General features: G+C 40.1%; 1 protein-coding gene across 1 annotated transcript in view; it reads right to left on the bottom strand.

Annotated features, from left to right (window-relative positions):
* The window catches only part of ANAPC4 (anaphase promoting complex subunit 4), a 1,069,940-nt gene that overhangs the window by 554,033 nt on the left and 494,563 nt on the right, over window positions 1-21,344 (bottom strand). Inside the window, exons 12-13 of the mRNA XM_044062163.1 lie at window positions 6,496-6,538; window positions 6,329-6,405 (exon numbers count right to left, since the gene is read on the bottom strand). Coding sequence (XP_043918098.1) covers window positions 6,329-6,405; window positions 6,496-6,538 — 120 coding nt within the window. The remainder of the gene's footprint in view (window positions 1-6,328; window positions 6,406-6,495; window positions 6,539-21,344) is intronic.

Raw genomic sequence — 21,344 nt, 5'->3', positions numbered from 1 at the left:
TAAACTGTACAAGTGTTTACTGTCTATATTAGGCAACAGAATGGCAAATGGGGTTCTAAAAACTGCCAGATATGGACAACTGTGTTTTAGTGGCAGGGAAGCAAACCTTTGACAACAACAATAATAAAATTAATAGAACAATGATGATCAAGAGGGTCACAAAATGTAAACAAATTATTTTTCAGTTGGCAGGTCTTGAAGTGGAGAAAGCATTTATTTATTTATTGTCTGATAACTGAGTAAGTGGGCTGGCCCGAAGACACCTTTCAGCCATAACCCAGGCACAGTGATGCCAAAGATTAAGATGATAAAATATATTACAAAGATCTAAATCAAAAAAGAAATACAATAAATTTCAGTGATTGATAACGAACAGAGATATAGATAAAATACAAATAAATACAACATATAAGCACACATTTCAGTGATTGCTAAAAAACAACAAAAGAAGTAAGGAAGCCAAATAAATATTTGTACATAAATGAAGATGTTGTAGTTGGCTGAGAATAACTGACTTGTTGGTGATAACCATTGTCTCCAAAACATGCATATGCGGAGTCTTTACGGAGATGTTCAGTCAGAGCTTCTTTGAAAGTAGCAAAGAGATTCTTTAACCTTGATATCGGAGGGCAAATTATTATCTAATGTAGGTCCTGGTGTGGAAAAAGCTGCCTCATTCAGTGCTGTTTAAAAAGAAACCAAATAATGGAAATGCTACTGTCCTGAAAGCTCCATAAGGAGTACACATGTACTCTCACGGAGAGTAATCTTCTTAATGGGGGCAAGTAGCTTTCTTTTAGAATTTTAGAAGTTAGAGTGCAAAGTATGTTTTTCTGTAAGTAAATTTAACCTTTACAAAAAGAGGCAGTGGTGGGTGTGGGAGTCAGCAAGCAGGGCAAATCTGCAGCTCTTATTTACTGTAGTCTGTAGTCAATGAGTATTGTAAGCTGAGTGAAAAGTCTAAAGGGGAAGGTGGTCTTCCAGTTTAGATAGAAGCACATTTTTGGCCAAGTCAGTTCTAGCTATCGGCAAGAGAAGGCTGGAAATTCTGTAGCAGAGTTTCAACTGAGCAAGAACTTTATTAGTGATGTAGACAGTATTATGTAGAGAAAGTGAGACTGCAATCAAGGATGAGGCACAAGAATTTATATTCTGAAACCCAAGGTGATCATACTGTTGTTATTGTCCATAAATATAATTGGTAACTTGTTTGGGATTTGTGATGGAACACAGCATTAGTTTTATTATGGTTAAGCAAAAATTTGACAGCAGATGTCCAAAGGCATAGACCGGAAAAATAATACTGAATCTGAGTTTACAGACTTACAGGGCATTTATTAGCTTACAGTAGAATATTATCTGCATGTAAAATTATGTTTAAATTAGGCAGGTTACCTGGCACGTCATTAATGAATAATGAAAATGGTAAGGGTCTCATGACTGAGCCACGAGGGACTCCAGTATTTAGTGTACCATGGGTGGAAAGCAGTTTATTACAATGGAATTGAAAGCAGCTATTTGTACAGTCTATTTCAAACCACACAATAGTATTTTGGCAAGGTTAAATTTTCCTAGCTTGGAAAAAAGCAAGTTGCAGTCCACAGTGTCAAATAGCCCAGTCATGTCAACAAAGACTCCAGCAGTAATAGGTCCACCATTGATATTACTATATTTGAAGTTTGATACAGTAAGTATGGCAGTACTGAAGGCATTTCAGAAGCTGTGTTGCTTGTCAGAAGGGTGTCATTGGTAATGTGTTTGAGTAGTTGTTTGCAAAAGATTTTCTTGAACAATCTGCCTAGACGGTGAACAGTAGAGATGGGACGAAAATCCTTAAGGGACTTAGGAGAGGGAAGTTTTGAGACAGGGATGATTATGGAATGCTTAAAAGATGGCGAAAAAAATTCTAGAAGTAAGAGGTAGACTGCAGACATAGGCAAGTGGTTTTGCAATTTTATTTGATGCTCTCCTGATGAAAAGTGGGGTGTAGCAGAGAGAATTTTGAACAGGAGTGTTTCAAGTTTTTTTTTAGAAGGTTGCTGCTTTCTTTTACTTAAACTCCCCTGAAACAGAAGATTGAAGCATATTCTGCAAGAGGGTAAAGTTGTGTAAAGCCTTACTAAATTTAATGCTATTGGCTGCCAAAAAGCAAATACTAGAGAACTGAAATCAATATCTAAACCAACTGTAACTGAAGTACTAAATATTGCAAATGAGATAAAAGTACTAAACATGGGATTTTTAGAAAAGTTAAAGAGCAAATTACATAGAAATAAATGGAATTTCTGGATAAAATACATGTAGGTCAGGAGCAGTGAGGTTTAAGGGAAGGCAAGAATTGAGCAATTCATGTAATGTTGAAGTGAATGATAATTATTAAAAAGAAAGAAAATGTGTATGCAATGTACAATGCATGAAAATGAAAAATGTTAATACAGTTTGCTTTCTTCTTCAGTGACTGGATGGCTCAAGGAACAACTCCAAAGCAATAAAACTGGTTGACCTTGGGCCCAGACAATCAATTGCTTATAGTGCAGAGCAAGAAATCTGAACTGCACTCCTTACACAGCAGGAAGCATTCCTCTCTCTGTGAAGAAAGGAGGTACTGCCTGCACAGCTTGCTGGAATTTTGTAAATTATATTTCATCTGTCAATATCAAACGGATTCATACAAGATGCTGGTGTTACTAATGTATTAGAACTGTATATCATGTGTATATCAAACTGATTTGTACAGAAATTTGTGTTGAAAACGTATTTGTAAAGTGCTTGTGTCTGAAATGTATGCACAGTGTGCATTACTGGAGAGGACAGAAATGTACATGCACTATTGTAACAGTTTAAATGTATATGTTTTAACAGAGAAAACTGGAGGGTTAATCTCAGTCCAGCAAACTTTAGAAAAAATATCTGAAATGAAATCACTTCATAGGCTAGGTCATAAAGATGCTCATAGGTTTCAATGCAGCCAGAGACACAAAGTCTGTACTAAGAAGCTTTCTGTATTGTCTTTGGGGTGAACTAATCACTACTTTGAAAGCATAAAGGTATGCAATGGTTTTATGACTTTCAGCACCCGCCAAAGATCTAAGCAAATCCCTTGTGTTTGTATTTTTATGGGTATGTGCTAAATACTGCCAGCTGTCATCAATGGGGTTTGCATGAGAACTAGAAGTCAGGTGACCAGAAATGATGCCATTCTGCAAGCTATCCCAGCAGTAATATTTTAGATATTTTTTGAGAAGTCTCTTAGTGAGACAGAGCATTCTGTATTCTGTCTTGGGCCTGACAACAACAGAAGGACTACTCAACACATCTGCCTTGCTCTATTAAGTAAATTATTAGGGTATAGTAATTCTCTTAGATTCAGTCAGGATTTGTTTAGATACTGCTTTTCTTTATTTGTCTGAGCCTGTCCTGCAATGTTATTTTAAATGTTTCCTGTGATTTTAACTCTATCACTGTGAGTATATACTTAATATTTTCTTGTTCTCTTATTATTTATTATTAAATAAACTTAAACCTTTCATTGTGGCTGATCTTTATAAAGATATTTAAGGTTTGAGAATACTTGCATATTTATATAGTGACACTGTGAGAGCCACTCCTAACAGTCTTGCTCTTGGTCACACTACTATTTATATTAATATTAATTTTACTCAGTGTATTGGGTACCCTTGGAAGAGCCTTAAGCTAGCTGGCTAGGGGTTCTGGTGGCAGTGGTAACTACCTTATAGTCTGGGCAAAAGGGGGCATAGCCAGTAAACCTGTGCCAGCTTTTCCCATGTGTGTGTGTGTGTGTGTGTGTGTGTGTCAGCTACTTGGGCAGGGACATGAAGCCCAGAAGTTGGACAGAGAGTTGTTGAAGGACATGTCTTGGAACTCTACAGCTGTGCCGGTGGGGAGTCTTATTGGAGATCTGGAGAAAGAGGGAGAAACCAGCCCTGGACTGAATGTGGTCTCTGTGTGCCCTTAAGGGAAATTGTACTTGATGCAGAGAGCTGTATCTGTGTGTGAACCTGAACCTTCCCCACAGGTGCCAGTGGTGAGGATTGAGGCTCCTTGATTACTGGTCCAGTGATGGGTCATCACACTCCCTTCTCTTCAACTTCTACCAAAGCAGACAATTTGTAGGGGTTTGAGCTCTCACTATATGAAGGCAAGCTTACAACCTGAAGGGTTGAGGGGGCTGGCAGAACATTGACACACACAACTTATCTCTAGTGTGGTCAGGCTTCAACCTGCTCTTTGAGTGTTTGCCATTATGATGATGCCCCAACATATGCCCGAGACTAAATGAAGGATCCAGTCTCCAGTCCTCACATAAAGAGTTCTCAACAGCCGTCATACTTCTGGACAAGAAGCAGGCCAAATGTTTCTATTCTGTTCACCTCACAGTGATGATTATACTTCTGACACTTGTGGCACTTGTTAACATTATGCTCTTCCTCTAGACATTAAAGGCAGTCCTGCTATGGACTTTAACAACTAATCTAACAACCACAAAGACACACAGTATACAACTGTGTAGGTATGCAAATTCAGAACTTTACAAATAACAACAAGAAAAGAGGTCTGATATTTGCAAATTCTGAAAAAAAGAACTAGTGGGCACAGGGTGCATATATGTTTATGTACTCAGTGAAGATGTGCCCATATGGGTGTGTGAACATTCCCAGATGCAGGATTTTACAACATAACTGGTGCAGAAGATATAGCATACCAAGGAACCCTCAAGGAGAAGGTCTTTGATGTTAGGTCACCCTGGATGGTGCAAGACAAACTGGCATAACTGACAAAGATTTAGGAAGTAAAGGTGGCTCTGATGACCTAGGAAATGCTAAGAGTATAGGAGACATATTTACAGTAATGTAGCAACCTTTAAGAGTGAAGACTACTACAAAAAATGAGTGAAAAGTCCTTGAGAGTCAGAAAGTGGCAGCAATAGCCATGATTACCAACTGCCTTTGGGGAATGAATGGAAAGGTCCACCAAAGAGCCACCCACTGACTGACCACTGACACAAACAGGGAAGCAGCGCCTAGTACAACAGCTTCTTAGAAAAAATTGGCACGAGCAGAACAGTAATAGGGAAGAAACTGAAGCCCAAGTAAGGAATAAATAGCAATCAATCACAAGCAATGCAGAGAGGTCACTCAATCTGGAATAACTAAAACCAAAGGAAGAACAGGAGCTGAAAAGGTTCAAACTTATCAAAAAGCTCATCCACATCTACTAATAGTGTGACAGACTAACAATGTCCTTCATTAAGTAGACATTCTCCACGTATTCCTGGTGAAAGTTTGCAATCACACATCCAGTTGTCCATACTGGTTTTAAAGGTTGCTAGAGAAACTGCAGACGTACTTTGCTTGACAGGAAAGGGCAAGCTATTCCAAAATATGGTATACTTTGGGTTTGGTATCTATCATGCCATTTTATGTTGTTGATGTGATATTACAGGTTTAGGTTTCTAGACTGGGTGTTGGTTTTACACTGCTTCTAGTTAGGTGAAGGAGTTCAAATAGTGCTGGGCACTGCACAGCACAAAAGGCTATGCAGAGATCATCAATAAGAAGTCTGTATAACATATAGTACAGGGTCAGGACTTTTAGTCTATCAGAGTTGCTATGCTACTGAGACCAGAAATCTTTTTGGTGAGGAAATTTTGCAGTATCTCAAGCTGGTTCCAGTGCTTAGCAAGGTAAATCCTAAAGGGTGCATTGCATTCAATGATGGGTCCAATAAAGGATACATAAAGTGAGGCTATAATTTGTTTGGACCTTGATGATATACCACAAAGGATAAGTTGTGCAAGGAAGGAGGACAGAGATGTGGTGGTCAAAGAAGTGTGTGTGCTATCAACTTACGCATGCCACATCCTGAATGACTGTATTACATTTAATAAATTAACAAGAAATCTCCTGAAGGTATCCATGTTGACTCAAAACCAGCTCCAGTGGCTAGCAGAGGAGATTTTTTATCCAGGTCTCGAAACCCCATAGTACAGATGGGTGTAATTCTACAGTACAGAGAAAGAACCAATTACTACCAATCCGGACAGATTAGTACCAACAAAGACTGCCAGCTGTTGCTACTTTACAGGTTTTCTAGGATGTTATATGGTACTAACAGTGAATGTCTAAACTGCAATGAACTATAGTTAAGCTAAAGAATATTTTCTAACACCTTTAAAGATAAATAAAGAAAAGAATGTAATGAAGCAGTTCTAGATATGAAGAAAGGTAGTCATACGTTAGATATAATTTATGCAAAGTCAGGGCTTTAAACAACTAGGAACATTATATAGCATTTAGGATTTCTTTACCTTTGTAAGTGGCTTATAACCAGCTTTTGTATACTGGAATAAGAAGATTCGATGGACTGCCCAAGTTTCTTCAGACCCTAAAACAAAACAAAGCAATCCTTAATAAATCCAGTACAATCAATAAAGAAGATTTGTGCACAAACTGAGACTGAAAAAAATCAACTTACCTTTACAGTCAGCTGATTCATTAACAATGCTTGAAGTTCTGGGCTGGAGTTAAAATAAAAATCTAATAAATCTTAAGCTTCTGGACAGATTACACATTTTTAAATCTATCAGGTAGTTTAATTTGATAAACTGTTACAACACACCTTTCTATAATTTTATCAAGGCAGAAAGAGATGTCCATTACAAGCAGGACTAAGCACTATCGTAAGTTATGCAACAGTACTGCAAATTTAGTTATGTACACATTGTTGATTGTCCTGTACTGTTCTGTCCCAAAATATCACCTGTTTTACAGAAATCACACTGAAGATGAAAGGTATGAGGAAAGTACAACTATTTGATGCACTCACTAAGGTGACCGAATATTTCCTAGCATATTTACTTGTTTACGAGGTAAGTGGATCGGTCCAACAACATTTTTTTCAGCCACAACCTGAGCCAAAAGGCAGTGCAATGCTTAAAGTACATTTGACAACAATTAAATAAAATATAAATATTTAATGTATACACATTACAGTCAATACTTTGACACAAGTAAAACCATACAAAAATATGGAACACTATTTGCAATATTTAAATCTTTATGCTTCACATCACTTTAATGAATAGGGAAAAAACTGAGCTGTTTTTTTGAAAAGAATGTATGATGTACAGGAAGAGAGATTTTATCAGAAGTATTGCAATGGGAAAAAAGTGTAGTAAGAAAGAACTACCCTCAATATGGAATTAATTACTGGCACCCATATTACATTAAAGATTATATGGTGGGTTGGCATATTGGTTAAAGTATTTTCCTCACACACACAAGGTACAGGGTTTGCTTCTTACCCTGGAGGAAAACTGGCTAGGCTTAAAATGGCCCTTAAGGGCACCCAGCCTAGTACTCATGTACGAACCCTTGTATAAATAGACTAGTAGGTATAGCTATACTTTATGCAGACCACCTATTGGCAAGTCAGTCAGCAGAACTTTTTTTGTTTCTTAGTATTAATGAGGTGCAGCATGGGGGCTTATGACTAGCTTCCTAAGTTAATACTTCCCCTTGGGCAAGAATGTCAAATTCAGAAGTTAGACAGCAAGTCAAGTTCTCTTATCCTTTCACAACAACAGAAATATAACTAGGATACCCAAATGAAGGTCCAGTTACTGTAAATTTTGCTCAGGAAATTTTTACTACTTCCCCTGGATAAAGTGACATATGGCGAAGCTGACTCACTCTCTCATTCTCTTTCTCTGGGGAAAATGCCATGCCGATATAGTGGTCAAAGCCAGCCTATTTCGTCCAAGTGTGTTGCTGAAGGTACAGAAAGACAAATATTACAATTATACTTTGCTTTACTGCTATTAGTACCTTTTCCAGACAATATGTTACTTGACCACAATAAAGTGATGACCAAACATAGGCTAAGGCTGAGAAGATTTCCAGTCACCATTCATCTGACTCAGCTATTAAATGCTGTGTAAGACTTTTTCCCAGGTAAAAGGCAAATTCACTAGTCCTGGGAGTTGATCACAGGATTAACAGAGCATATTCAACAGCCCGGATTCCTCTCCATAGTGTGACACTAGTCTAACCACATAAAATGCTGGCACAGAATGTTATTATGTGGAATGGAAGAAAGGACTCTACTGAGAAGACATGGAAAATCCAGTTATCTAACTGTTACGACAGGTATCTTACAGAACTGTACTATGTCACTGCTCCTGTCTTGACAAGTAGCAACATGGATTAAATACCAGAGATAAGTACCCACTGACAAAAAAAGATGCCCTAGCAAGAATACTTTGGACAGCTACTAGGTAAAGAAACCTCTTGCTGTGGAAAAAGAAATCTGATTGAAATGCTCCATAAAGCTATGAAAGGCAAAACATACCACCCCTTCAGAAAAGGCAGAGAAGAGATTCCTTGAATGAAGGCAATAGAATTGCTAACAGCCTTTTTTAAACACTGGGGCTACCAACTGTCTTGGTATAAAGGAAACACACATATACAATATACTCAGACATGACAGACACAACAAGCATGCATGCAAGGTGGTATTGCAATCATCTATTAAAATTCCCTAACCGTCACCTTAGTCCCACAGGAAACACCCAAATTTAACAATGTTGAACTTCTAACAACACTGTTAAAAAGGAATTTCTATACCACCAGGCAATAACAATGATGCTGCTGAAAACATCTTGTAGTGGAAAATCCCAACAAATTAACCATGAAACTATAATACTTGGAGACTTAAATACAGACTGGCAACTTATGAATTCCACTACCCCCACTGAATCTATAAACTTGTACAACTTCACACAATTAATAACCACAACCACTAGAATCAATAAAAAGTACAGTTTTGTACCTACCATAAATGTAGATGTTCGAAGATCCACATTGCTGCAGTCCAAAACTGTACTATGTTCTTCATCTCACATTGCTAGATATAGTTTGTTTCAAACAACTGCTGAGACTCACAACTGCCTGTGTACATCTAAAGTGTGCAAAATCTTCTCCGAGGTCCCAAGCAGGTAGTAGCTCTCTCGTGGGGGTCTTATATTCTAGTTGAGACCTGCTGTGGTTCAAAACAGAATATGCCAGGCTGTTAGATGAAGACAGTCCAATCTGGAGCTATCAAAATCATCGAGCGCAGTCTCCACAAAATCATTGCTTGCCTGCATAGAGGATAAGAATGTGTTCCCCTTGCTTGTTGATGTACCACATGACAGTAGTGTTGTCTGTTAGAATCAACACCTGCCCTGGAAGAAGTAACTCCTTGAAAGCCATTAATGCAAACTGGACTGCTAACATCTCCTTCATGTTGATATGTAGATGCTGTCGTCTGGCAGGCCACTTGTCTTGTATCCACTTTCCATTCAGATATGAACCCTAATGCTTGAAGGACTGTCCTGCAGTCAGCACGGACTGATGAGATAGTTGATGACTTTATTTCGTTCACAGAGATGCTGAAGAGCTCGTCCTTTTCTTGAGCCAGAATCAGACAGTCGCCCAAGTAAGGATAGATTTGTGAATACTCTGGGCCAGTAGATAAGCCAAAGGGCAATGCAGAGAACTGATATAAAAGCTGTTGTAACGTCAACATTTCTGCTTAAAGGACTGACCCCTGCCCTCACCAGAAGACTGGCCACATTGCAAGGAATGCTTACCCACCTGTTCCTGCCCTAGGACTCTTAAAGATACTTGAGCTTCAGGGGCACTCTATAATACCTGTCGGTTTAACTGGGCTCAGAAGCCTCGAACACCCACCCTAGGCCTCTTATCAGGGGTAAAGAACCTCTAATCTAGGCAGAGACCCTGAAAGAAAGGGGAGACCCCCACTGAAGTTAACAGCGGGTTCTTTACCCTAGGCTGCTGCTTTGTCTTTTCTTTTTTTTTAGAAGGCGGGCGGGTGGGCATCCTAGCACAAGGCGACAGCCAACAACGTCGTGCTCAGGCCTATTCCCCGGAATGCCAACCAAACTTTGATTGGGTCTGAAACTCTTCAGGAGATAATCAACATTAGACTGGATTCTTAGAAACAAACCACACAAAATCAAAAAAGTAGGCTGGCTCTCAGATAGCATAAGTGACCAAATACCAGCATATGCCATTAGAACTCACCATAACCTAGACAAACATATTATCTACAGTCAAGTACAAAATACAACCAAATTCAGCACAGATATTTTCAATGAAACACAAACAATATAACTGGAATGTGCTTAGAACAGTGCCACTAGATACTGCTGTAGAACACTTTGATAATGTATTCTTACAGACCTTAAATAATCTAGCAACAGTTCTTAATAAGAGTAAAGTCCAACCCCTAGACCATGGCTAACAAAAAAAAAGAAACTCATAATAAAAAGGGATAAAGCCTGGAAAAAAGGTATAAAAATAGAACTCAAAATGCCTTCAATTTAGACATCTTTTAGAAACTTTGCAAAACTCTATGTCAAACAGGACAAGCAAAATACAATACCAACCTACAAGACAAACATCAAAACAACCCAAAACATTTTTGGTCATCACTAAAACTACTCCACCCTAGCAAGATCGCCAATCCGTCTCCTAAAACAGACATGACAGACTGCATCCCCACACAGTTTAATTCCTACTTTATACACTCAGTATTCTCTCTCTTAGACACCAATACATTTCCCTCCCTCTCTCTACCCCTTGTCCAACCAATACCACCCACAGCTCTTCAATTTTAGTCCAGTACCCACCTCATTCATAATGAAAGTTGCTCCTTAAACTAAAAACTACCTCCATAGCTGTAGACCAACTACCATCAGACCACCTAAAAATGCCTTAAATCATAGCCGCCCGTGTCCATACTATTTAATAGGTCCATAGCAGAAAGATGCATTCCATCACTGTGGAAAAAATCCTACAACATACCACTGCACAAAGGTGGCACACTTACAGAGTTTAATAACTATAGGCTAATAGCAATTCTCTCCTCATTCCAAAATATTAGTGAAATGCATCCATATACAGCTGATGCAATACCTAACCTCAAATAACCTGCTCTTAGAAACACAACATGGCTTTGGACCGCAGCACGGCACCACTACTGCTCTACTACAGTTTACCAATAAACTAAACCAACATAGAAACAATGGTCTGCTTGTGTCCACCATGTTCTTAGACTTGTCAAAGGCATTTGCGACTCACTCTAGCAACTGTTCAATCAACTCTCCTCAATACGACTTTCACAAAACTCATCATGGTTACTTAGTTTGCTATCTGGAAGGCAACAAGCCGTTAAACTGGCAACAAACCTGCTCATCCTTTCAACCAATTACTACAGGTGTCTCTCAGGCCTCTTTCCTGGGTGGGTCCTCTCTTACTTAATAAATTTATTAACAACTTCCACTCACCATGCTAGTTTAGGTCAGTATGCAGACAATTCAGCATTAATATGTGCAGCCTTAACAATAAATAAGTTCCAAGACATTAACCCAAAAATATTTCTTCTCTGTAGAAACCTGGCTCAAAGAATCAAACCTCCTACTCAACCCCAAAAAAACTAAGTTAACGTTTTTTAAAAAGTTGCCAAAATCAAAAGCAATCTTTTACCATAAAGTCAGAAAATAATATTGTAATTGAAACTATAACTCACAGTAAACTTCTAGGCATTATAGTAGATGACAATATCAAATATGACCACCGTATACTGCACGCCATTAAATCTATGCATCAGAAACTAGGCACCTGTTACAGGATCAATGGATTCCTTACAGATACTGCAACAAAAACACTAGCCATCATCTACTTGCACTACTTCTATCCTAACAACCTTAAACAATACTCAAAGAAACTTGCCTCCTATTACAATCTTCTCCTTCTTCTTTCGGCTTTTCCCTGTTAGGGGTCGCCACAGCGGATCATCTGTCCACTCATGATTGGCAGTGGAGTTTTACAGTGTCGAGTTGTCAGCCCGGCGCCCAACCTTCCACAGAAGGCACGCACACACTCACACCTAGGGCCAATTTAGTGTGTCTAATCCACCTACTGCATGTCTTTGGGATATGGGAGGAAACCGGAGCACCCGGAGGAAACCCACGGAGGACATGCAGACTCCGCACAGAAGGCACCCCAGCCAAGAATCGAACCGGAGAACCTCTTGCTGTGAGGCGACAATGCTAACCGCTGCACCACCGTGGCCGCCCTTGCCTCCTATTACAATAAAATAGCTAAATTTGCCACCAGTCTCCCTCATGGGACTCACCACTATCATAGCTTAAAGCAATTAAACTGTCTTGAACTGCATAACTACATAACATATTCACAACTAACTACAGCACACAAACTCATTCATCAACTAGAACAATGCACTGCACAACAAAACCTATTACTGCCCTACTATCCAGCAAGTGACCTCCATTCTAGTAACAAATTGTTACTACTCCCAAATAAGTCAGATAATGTTGCAGGAGACTCGCTTTATCTCCCAATATGTTGCTAAACTCTGGAACAGTATCCCCACACAGATAAAGCTCTCAGACAAACTCAATAGTTTTAAACCATTGCTTAAACATCATCTTAACCAGTCCTGGTCCTACACACGCGCATCATCAGGTTAAGACTTTGTGCTCACCGTACTTTATTATCCAAATACTCTCCTTAAACAGAATACACTCAACCTCTCACTGAAATGACAAAACAATGTTATACATAACTGCTGCCTGCATAATCCAACAAGTTGCACAAGGTCTTTCTCATTAGTAACTTCTACTTCTGTAAAATCCTAGAATGTATAACTGTAACTTCTGTATGTCAATACATGTAAAAAGAAATGCAACTACTCTATGTTTAACTGGAACGAAGTATAATGCAATGTAAAGAAATGGAGCTTTTCACTCTGGGCCTCCGCTGAAAAATAGTATTACTCAGTCAGACTTTCATGGTAAACAAATACAAACAATTAAATAAATATTTGGTGCTGACATATGCAAATTACTACTTTCTACAATACATTCAACAAAAAAATCAGTTATTTTGCATTCTGTGATGACAACAGTAGGAAGAAAGTTGACCTTTTGGTTCAAGTCAATGTCTAACATAACCTCAAAAGAAAGTTTTGTTGAAAGTCATCATGTGGAAGAAAGATGCTATGAGGCTATAAACACAAAAGAGCTTGATGTTTTTATACCCTTCAAGGTGAAGTGAATGCCCAAAAGGGCTGTCTTCCAAGAAAGGAATTTTAACAGAAACAAATACACTGGCTAAAAGGGAGGCTTTATCAAAAACTAAAGGACAACATTAAGACTGTATTTAAGAATCAAATGTTCCTTTGGAAATTTCACATGCAATACCACTCTAAGAAACATTCACTGTGAGCCTGAAGTTAAGGGATGGTTCCCAAAGAAAGTATGCTCATAGGAACAAATCAAGGGGCTTAAAAGCTGAACACAACAGGACCGCAGGTAATAAAAGAAAGACATTAAGGTGGGACTGGTGCTATGACTCAAAATACTAATGAGGACATCTCTTCCAACCATCCATAACCCCTTTTTCCCCATTTCTGCACAAGGGGTCAGAGTGTCACTTCAACAGGGATAATCATCTAGAGCCAATTTCTTCCATTTTGACAAAAAGGACTTTACTGAAGAAAGCCTTCTACCCACATGGATGTACTCTTCTACTACGGCAAGAAAGTAAAGTTGTGTGGGCATGCTCACCATAACAGTAATTATTTGAGTAAAAGGATCACTGCAGCAATAACACAGGCAGAAATCCATCCTTCCAGGCAGTCTTCTAGATATGCTGGACAGTCCCAGAATGGAGATGGTCTATTTCCCATGCTGAAGAGGTGTGATTAAACTTAACAATAAAGGGGAAAGCAACTCCCACAATCTTTTGTTTCTTTTCTATAGAGTAACAGATGAGCAACAAATGTGCCTTAGAGCCCCAGGGAAGACATCCAAGGCCTAGTGAAGACATACTTCAGTAGACTCAGTCCATCTTTGTATGGGAAGGATTCATCTCAGGGTTGCGAGACCACATTTGGCTACTATTCTTTTATCCAGCCTTATAGATATGCTGGACAGTCCCAGAATGGAGATGGTCTATTTCCCATGCTGAAGAGGTGTGATTAAACTTAACAATAAAGGGGAAAGCAACTCCCACAATCTTTTGTTTCTTTTCTATAGAGTAACAGGTGAGCAACAAATGTGCCTTAGAGCCCCAGGGAAGACATCCAAGGCCTAGTGAAGACATACTTCAGTAGACTCAGTCCATCTTTGTATGGGAAGGTGGGAAGGATTCATCTCAGGGTTGCGAGACCACATTTGGCTACTATTCTTTTATCCAGCCTTAAAAAAAAAAAAAAAAAAAAAAAACGAGGGGGAGATGCAAGAACAAACAAGGGAAAGGTAGGATGGAGCCCATAATGTATTTACCTCCAACAGTCCAAGAAGGTAGGTCCTTTAGGGTGAGGAGAAAGTACAGTTGTGTACACTTACCATAAATGTAGATGTTATAGTGTATTCACTGTTGCAGTCATTACATTTGGGTAATCTTGCTGGCAGGTTGCCCTCAGTCGGCCTGAATTCCAAAGTCCTGGGTCCTGCGTCGGCTGCTGTCGCCCCTTCTCTGACGTCAAGTCGTCAGGAGTATAAAATATGCGGCCAACGCCATTTTCTTTAGTTTTTCTTGCCCCAGATGTCAGATGCCCCCTAAAAGGGTAGCCAAAATTTATATATATAAATATATATATATATATATATATATATATATATATATATATATATATATATATATATATATATATAAATACATGCACCAATATAAACTTTACCTTCCTCTACAAGCAAATACACCACATAGGTTGTATAAATCAAAGAAGGAAAGATAGGTTCCATCAGAAGAAAGGAGGATGGTGGGTGGGTAACCTGGACTGCAACAGTGAATACACTCGAACATCTACATTTATGCTAAGTGTACACAACTGTACTATGTTCTTCATATTTCACTGTTGCAGTCATTACATTTGGGTAGAGTCCCAAAGCTATGGTTGGGTGGCTGGAGCTAAACAGTGTTAGGAGTGGCTATGAGGCCCTGCAGAACTGCAGTGGCAAAGCCTGCCCTGGATTTAGAGTAGAGTGGCAGATGATAGTGCTTTGTAAAGGTGTGCACTGAACTCCAAGTAGCAGCCTCTAAAATGTCCTTGGTTGGTACTCCCCTGAGAAAGGCTGCTGAAGTGGCTGCAGTTCTGGCTGAATGTGGCCTAATGCCCTTGGGCACTGGCTTGCCATGGTGGAAGTAGCAGAAACGAATGCAGTGGCCTATCCACTTTGAAATAGTCTGCTTTGAGATGACCTTTCCTTGTGATCCTGCAGCATATGCCACTAGTAATTGCTCTGTCTTTCTGAAAACGTTGGTTCTGTCCAAGCAGAATCTAAGCTGTCTGTGTACGTCCAAAGAATGCAGAATTCTCTCCCCCTTGTTCTGCGGATTTGTATAAAAAGTTGGCAGATGAATAGTTTGGTTAAGAGCCACACTGGACACCACCCTAGGCATAAATGTTGGGTTTGTCCTCAGAGAGACCCTGTCTGGATAAAAAATGATAAAAGGTTCCACAGCCATGAGTGCCTGTAGCTTTGAAACACGTCTTGAAGTTATTGCTAGGAGCAGAGCTGTTTTCCAAGATAAAAACTTTATATCAGCAGTAGCAGCTGGCTCAAAAGGAGACAGGGTGAGTTTTTCTAAGATATAGTTGAGGTCCCATGTAGGCATTGGTGATCTCCTTGGAGGCCTTAAATTTTTGGCTCCTCTGAGGTACTGCTTTAATAAGGGATGAGAAAAGATTGGTGGCTCTGTACTGTAATGAGCCGAAATGGCAGAGGCATGAATTTTAATAGATGAAAAAGATAGGCCTTTGTCCAGCATCTCCACTAAGTATTGCAAAATCTGAAAAATATTTGGCACAGCTGTATCAGTTCCTTGTGCCTGGTTCCAAGCACAGAATCTCTTCCATTTTCCAGCATAAGATTTTCTAATACTAGGCCTTCTGGCTTCCAAAAGGACATCCATCACAGCTTTACTGAGTGGTGTGTTTTGTATGACTACATTATCCGCCATGCTGCCAGGTTTAAAGTCCTGATTTGGCTGTGCAGGATCTGATTATTTTGCTGGGACAGTAGATGAGGTATTTGAGGTAAGGTCCAAGCTGGGCATTGAGACAAGTTCCTTAGTATTGGATACCAGTACTGGCGGGGCCAGTCTGGGGCAATAAGTATCATCTTTGGCTTCTCCTGTCTGACCTTTAGGAGTACCTTGGGGAGGAAAGGCAGTGGGGGAAAGGCATATACTGATAGTTTTTTCCAGCTGAAAGATAGGGCATCCACTTTCCATGCTTGCCTGTGATGAGTCCTTGTGCAGAACCTTTTTAGTTGGTAGTTGTGAGGGGAGGCAAATAGATCTATGTCCGGGCATACCCATTTCCTTGTTATTATGCTGAAGACTTGTGGATTCAGCTGCCACTCATGGGGATCCATGAAGTGTCTGCTTAGTTCGTCTGCCAGAGTATTTTTCCTTCCTGGCTGGAATTGTGCCTGCAGATGTACTTGGTAAGTCAATGCTGTGTGCCACAAAGTCATGGCTAGTCTGCAAAGGGGGTAAGAATGTGTGCCTCCCCGCTTGTTTATATACCACATGACCGTGGTGTTGTCTGTCTTTATCAGTAGTTGTCCTGAATGAAGTAGGTCCTTGAAGGCTGTCAGGGCATTTTGAACAGCTAGCATCTCTTTTTGATTGATATGTAGATGGATTTGGTTTGAGGCCCATGTGCCCTGAATGCATCTTCCTGCCATGTGGGCCCCCCAGGCATAATCTGATGCATTCGTTGTTAGTGTCTGCCTGGCTGGGGGTAATGTGAATGGCCGTCCCTTGTTTCGGTGACAAGCCTTTGCCCACCATCGGAACTTCTGTTGCAGGCAGGGAATGAGAGTAATCATAGTTTCCAGACTGTGGCAATGTTGAGTCCAAACACTTTTTAGGTACCATTGTAGTTTCCTCATATGCAGTCTTGCATATGGAATTAGTAGGATGCAGGATGCCATGAAGCCCAAAGCCTGCAGAATTTTTCTTGCAGATAACTGGGCCTTTGTTGCCAACATTTTGAAACAGGTGGACAGTTGCCTTTGTTTGTCTGGCCTGAGATAAGCCATCTGGGCAGTTGTATTTAAGCTTGCACCCAGGAATATTATCTCTTGAGAGGGTACTAGTTTTGACTTCTTTTCGTTGACGGTGTACCCAAGACATGTTAGAAGTCTTTTCACAAACGCCAGATGCTGTAGAAGAATGTCCTTGTTCTCTGCTTGAATTAGACAGTCGTCCAAGTAAGGATATATTTGTATTTCTCTTTGTATGCAAAATGCAATTACTGGTGCCAGGAACTTTGTAAAGACCCTGGGTGCAGTAGATAAGCCAAAGGGCAGTGCAGAGAATTGGTAATGCATTGAACCAGCCTTGAATCTGAGGTATCTTCTGCATATTTGTCTAACTGGGACATGCAGGTATGCCTCTTGTAGGTCTAAAGTCACAAGCCAAGCGTTCCTGCCCAGCATGGGCAGAAGCTGCTGCAAAGTCAACATCTTGAATTTTGGCATATCCAGGAATGTGTTCAGAATAGATAAGTCCAGTATTGGCCTCCTGGCCTTGTCCTTTCTGGGTACCAAGAACAGTCTTGAGTAAAATCCTTGTCTCTGCTCTTGCTCTGGTACTTGCTGAATGGCCCCCATGTCCATGAGGGATGAAACTTGTTTTTGTGCCTCTGCCCATTGATTTTTTGGCAGATCTGGCCAGCCATTTGCCTTTGGCAGGGTATGGAAATGGAACTTGTAGCCTTGTGACACGATATTTAGAACCCACTTGTCCTGGGCTATGATGTGCCAATTTTGAGAAAAAAGTGCTAATTTTCCCCCTAAGGGTGCTGCCAGGAGATAAGTGCTTGGTGCAGGCAGGGGGAAGTCATTGGGATTGTTTCCTGTATGGTTGAGATTTGTTTTCTCCAACTTTGGAGGTAGAGGCACCCCATTGCTGTGACCCGTATGAACCTTGCGCCTGGGGCCTGCCTCTAGGGCGTCTGGGACTGCCCCTTTGAGGACTGTCTGACACAGGAAAGGACCAGTTCTTTGTTGGCCAGTGTCTACTAAACCTAGGTGGCTGTACTTGTAAAAAACTTTGACAGTTTTCATAGATTTAGCTTTGTCCTCCATTTTCTTTAACACCTCTTCTGCCTTAACACCAAATAAAGTATCATGCTGTAAAGGTGCATCTAATAATTTAACTTTGACATGATCAGGCAGATTTTGTTCCTTTAACCAAGCATGCCTCCTAATTACAGAACCCATAACTGCGGCCCTGCAGGAGGCCTCCAAAGAATCAAAACCACATTGCAAAGTATGCTTTCCAACTTGTTCAGCTGCATGCAATAAATCCTGCATTTCCTTGTTTTCTGTACATTCAGAGTCTAACAACATTTTCTGTTTAAGCAATGCCATGACATGTTGCTGATATCTGAGCATATGAAACTGACAGTTTAAGGCCCTTATAGCCAAGGTAGCAGATGTGTATACCTTTTTCCCCCGTCTATCCAGTGCCTTAGAATCTCTGTCAGAGGGGGTAGGGTTTTTTGCAGCGGAAGCCTTAACTCCCTTGGGACCCTGTGAAATAGTTTCTGGGTCTGCAGCAGGGTTTTTAAAAAGGAATTCATGAGAGTCAGGAACCCTGTAATATCTGTCAGGCTTAACAGGAGCTGGAGGTAAGGAGTCAGGGGTAAGACTGGACACCGAAAACACATCATCTACAATGTCTAACACAGGTGTAATGGCTAGTGGCCTGTGTTGAGGTAGTAAAAGGAAATCCCTGAGCCTCTTTTTAGATTCTGAAAAATCTTGGCTCTCCCAGTGGAAATGCTCCCTCATGGTATGCAAGGTTTCCCCAAAAGAATAGTCGTCTGGAGGAGAAGCTGAAGGTATATATTCTTCAGCATCAGAATCCTCACAGGGGGTAGAGAATATTCCTGATCAGAAGAGGAATCAGAAGAAATGGAAACCTGATCTGAAGATTCATAGTCAGTCTGTTGCCTAAACCTCTTATCAGGGGGGGTGGAAAACCCTGATCAAGTTTTCGGCCATTTTGAGCATCTGTTTTTTGGGCATAGAGGCCTAACCACGTGGCCCTTGAGTTTGTTTCTTTGCTTTAGAAGGTGCTTTAGTCTTTGCCTTTGAAGCTGAAGTCGGTTTAATGTAAAGATGTTTAGGTCTGAATAAACCCTCAGAAGCCGGTGCCTGCTCAGCGGCTCCGGACCCATCTGAAGGAATAGTATTCTGAGGCTCCAATACCTTGAGTTTCCAGCAGCATGGCCGACTCCATGTGGGAGTTAGTAGCGGCCTGCGACTCTAAACTAGCGGGCGTCAGGGGCTGCGAAAGCGCCTCACTGAGAACCGGCAAACCACCGACTGGCTTAGGAGAAGCTTCATCATCGGTTTTGGGCCTCGGTAGTCTATCTCTCTCCTTTTCTTTGCGTTTTTTGTGAACTCAGATAGTCGGATGGCTATCCAATGACATTTCTGGATAATTAAACCGGCGTCCAAAATAGTTTAAAGCAAAATCATACCGACACTTAATAGTGCGTTGGTTAAATCTAGCACAAAACCGACAACCAGAAATGTTGTGATCAGGGCCTAGGCAAGGAATACAGTAAGAATGAAAATCCTTATGAGGTATTTGCCTTTCACAAGAAATACAATTATTTATTTTTTCTGACAACGGAGTGGAGCAAGAAAAAAGTTTCCCCAATGGGGTACTTAGCTTTATTGAAGACTTCGGATCTGAAACTCGAACACGAAAATCTCAGGAGTCGGCCGACCAGCACTTGCGAACTGCTTCGGGCACTGCACGGTAAGAAAGACTAAAGAAAATGGCGTCGGCTGCATCTTTTATACCCCTGATGACCTGATGTCAGGGAAGGGGCGACAGCAGCCAATGCAGGACCCAGGACTTTGGAATTCAGGCCGACTGAGGACAACCTGCCAGCAGGATTACCCAAATGTAATGACTGCAACAGTGAAACACGAAGAACATCAGACTTTGCTTTGGGGGCTCTTAATTTCTCATCACAGGGATAAGATCCAAGAACCAGATACCATTTCTTTACTCTACCTCTATAAAATGAAGGTGCAAGAACAACCACTGGAATGGTGGGAGTCAGCCTACACTGCAGCAGTGATTTTCTTACTTGAACATCTACTGTCATGGTGAACATGGCCGTTATGTTCATCATAAGGATCATTGTTGCAGCTGTGATTCCTTATACAAGGAAAAAGTATTAAAGCAGTTTGCTACTCAAGAAGTTGCCTGACCTTGAACTAGTGCACAGGTTACTTTGGTGATATATAATAGCAAAATCTATACTGCTTCTGGACTGTATATCTTGATTTTCATGTTAGAATAAGGTCTGACAGAGACGGTCCAGGCCACTGTCTCCAAGAAACTCAAGCTGAAAGATTTCTAAGGAAGCAATCGTACAAACTTCATAGCCGCCATGCTTGCTGCAGCTACACACACTTTTAATTTTATGGTAATTGATATGGTTGTTAATAACTGTAGAGGGGGAGATGTCAAGTTGAAGACGGACACTAAGGAACTAGAATGGATAGTGAGAGTCACGGCGAATATGGGAAAGGGTCTCAATGATAAATTGAATATTAAGCCCATTTTACTAGCTAGAGACTTAAAAAAGGTAGTTGGGTAGTCTCTATGCTATGCTACTTCATGTTTACATATGATGTGTTTTTAAACACGTACTTTTATTATATTATTATAATATTGTTACAGTGATAGAATTATTTATATAGCAAGTTCAATTTTTGTTTTTAATGTTGAGTTTTGTTTGTTAAGTGGTCTTCAGAAGGAAATTTTGTACTTGAAATTTAACTGGAGAAGAGTTTATACTGAATGCAGTATGACTAAGTTAGGAGGGAAGGGTTATGCATTAGCATAATTAATTGAACTGCTGGGTATATAACTTGAAGAATTTTTTCATTATATTGCCCGATGAAGTGGCTTAGTCCACGAAAACACTCACCTGATATCTGATTTTGGATTAAAAAGTATTTTGTGTTATTTACAGCCGTGGTCTCGTGCCTCCTTTTTCTATTTTCACTATATATCGATATATAGATATATATCTGTATATAGCTATGTATCTATCTATATACATCTATCTATATATAGCTATATATATATATATATATATATATATATATATATATATACACATATCTATACCATATCTATATTATATATATATATATATATATATATATATATATCTATATATAT

The sequence above is a fragment of the Protopterus annectens genome, chromosome 2.part1, assembly GCF_019279795.1.
Source record: "Protopterus annectens isolate FY-2018-M chromosome 2.part1, PAN1.0, whole genome shotgun sequence".
NCBI lineage: Eukaryota > Metazoa > Chordata > Ceratodontiformes > Protopteridae > Protopterus > Protopterus annectens.
This window is presented reverse-complemented; position numbering and strand designations above follow the sequence as displayed.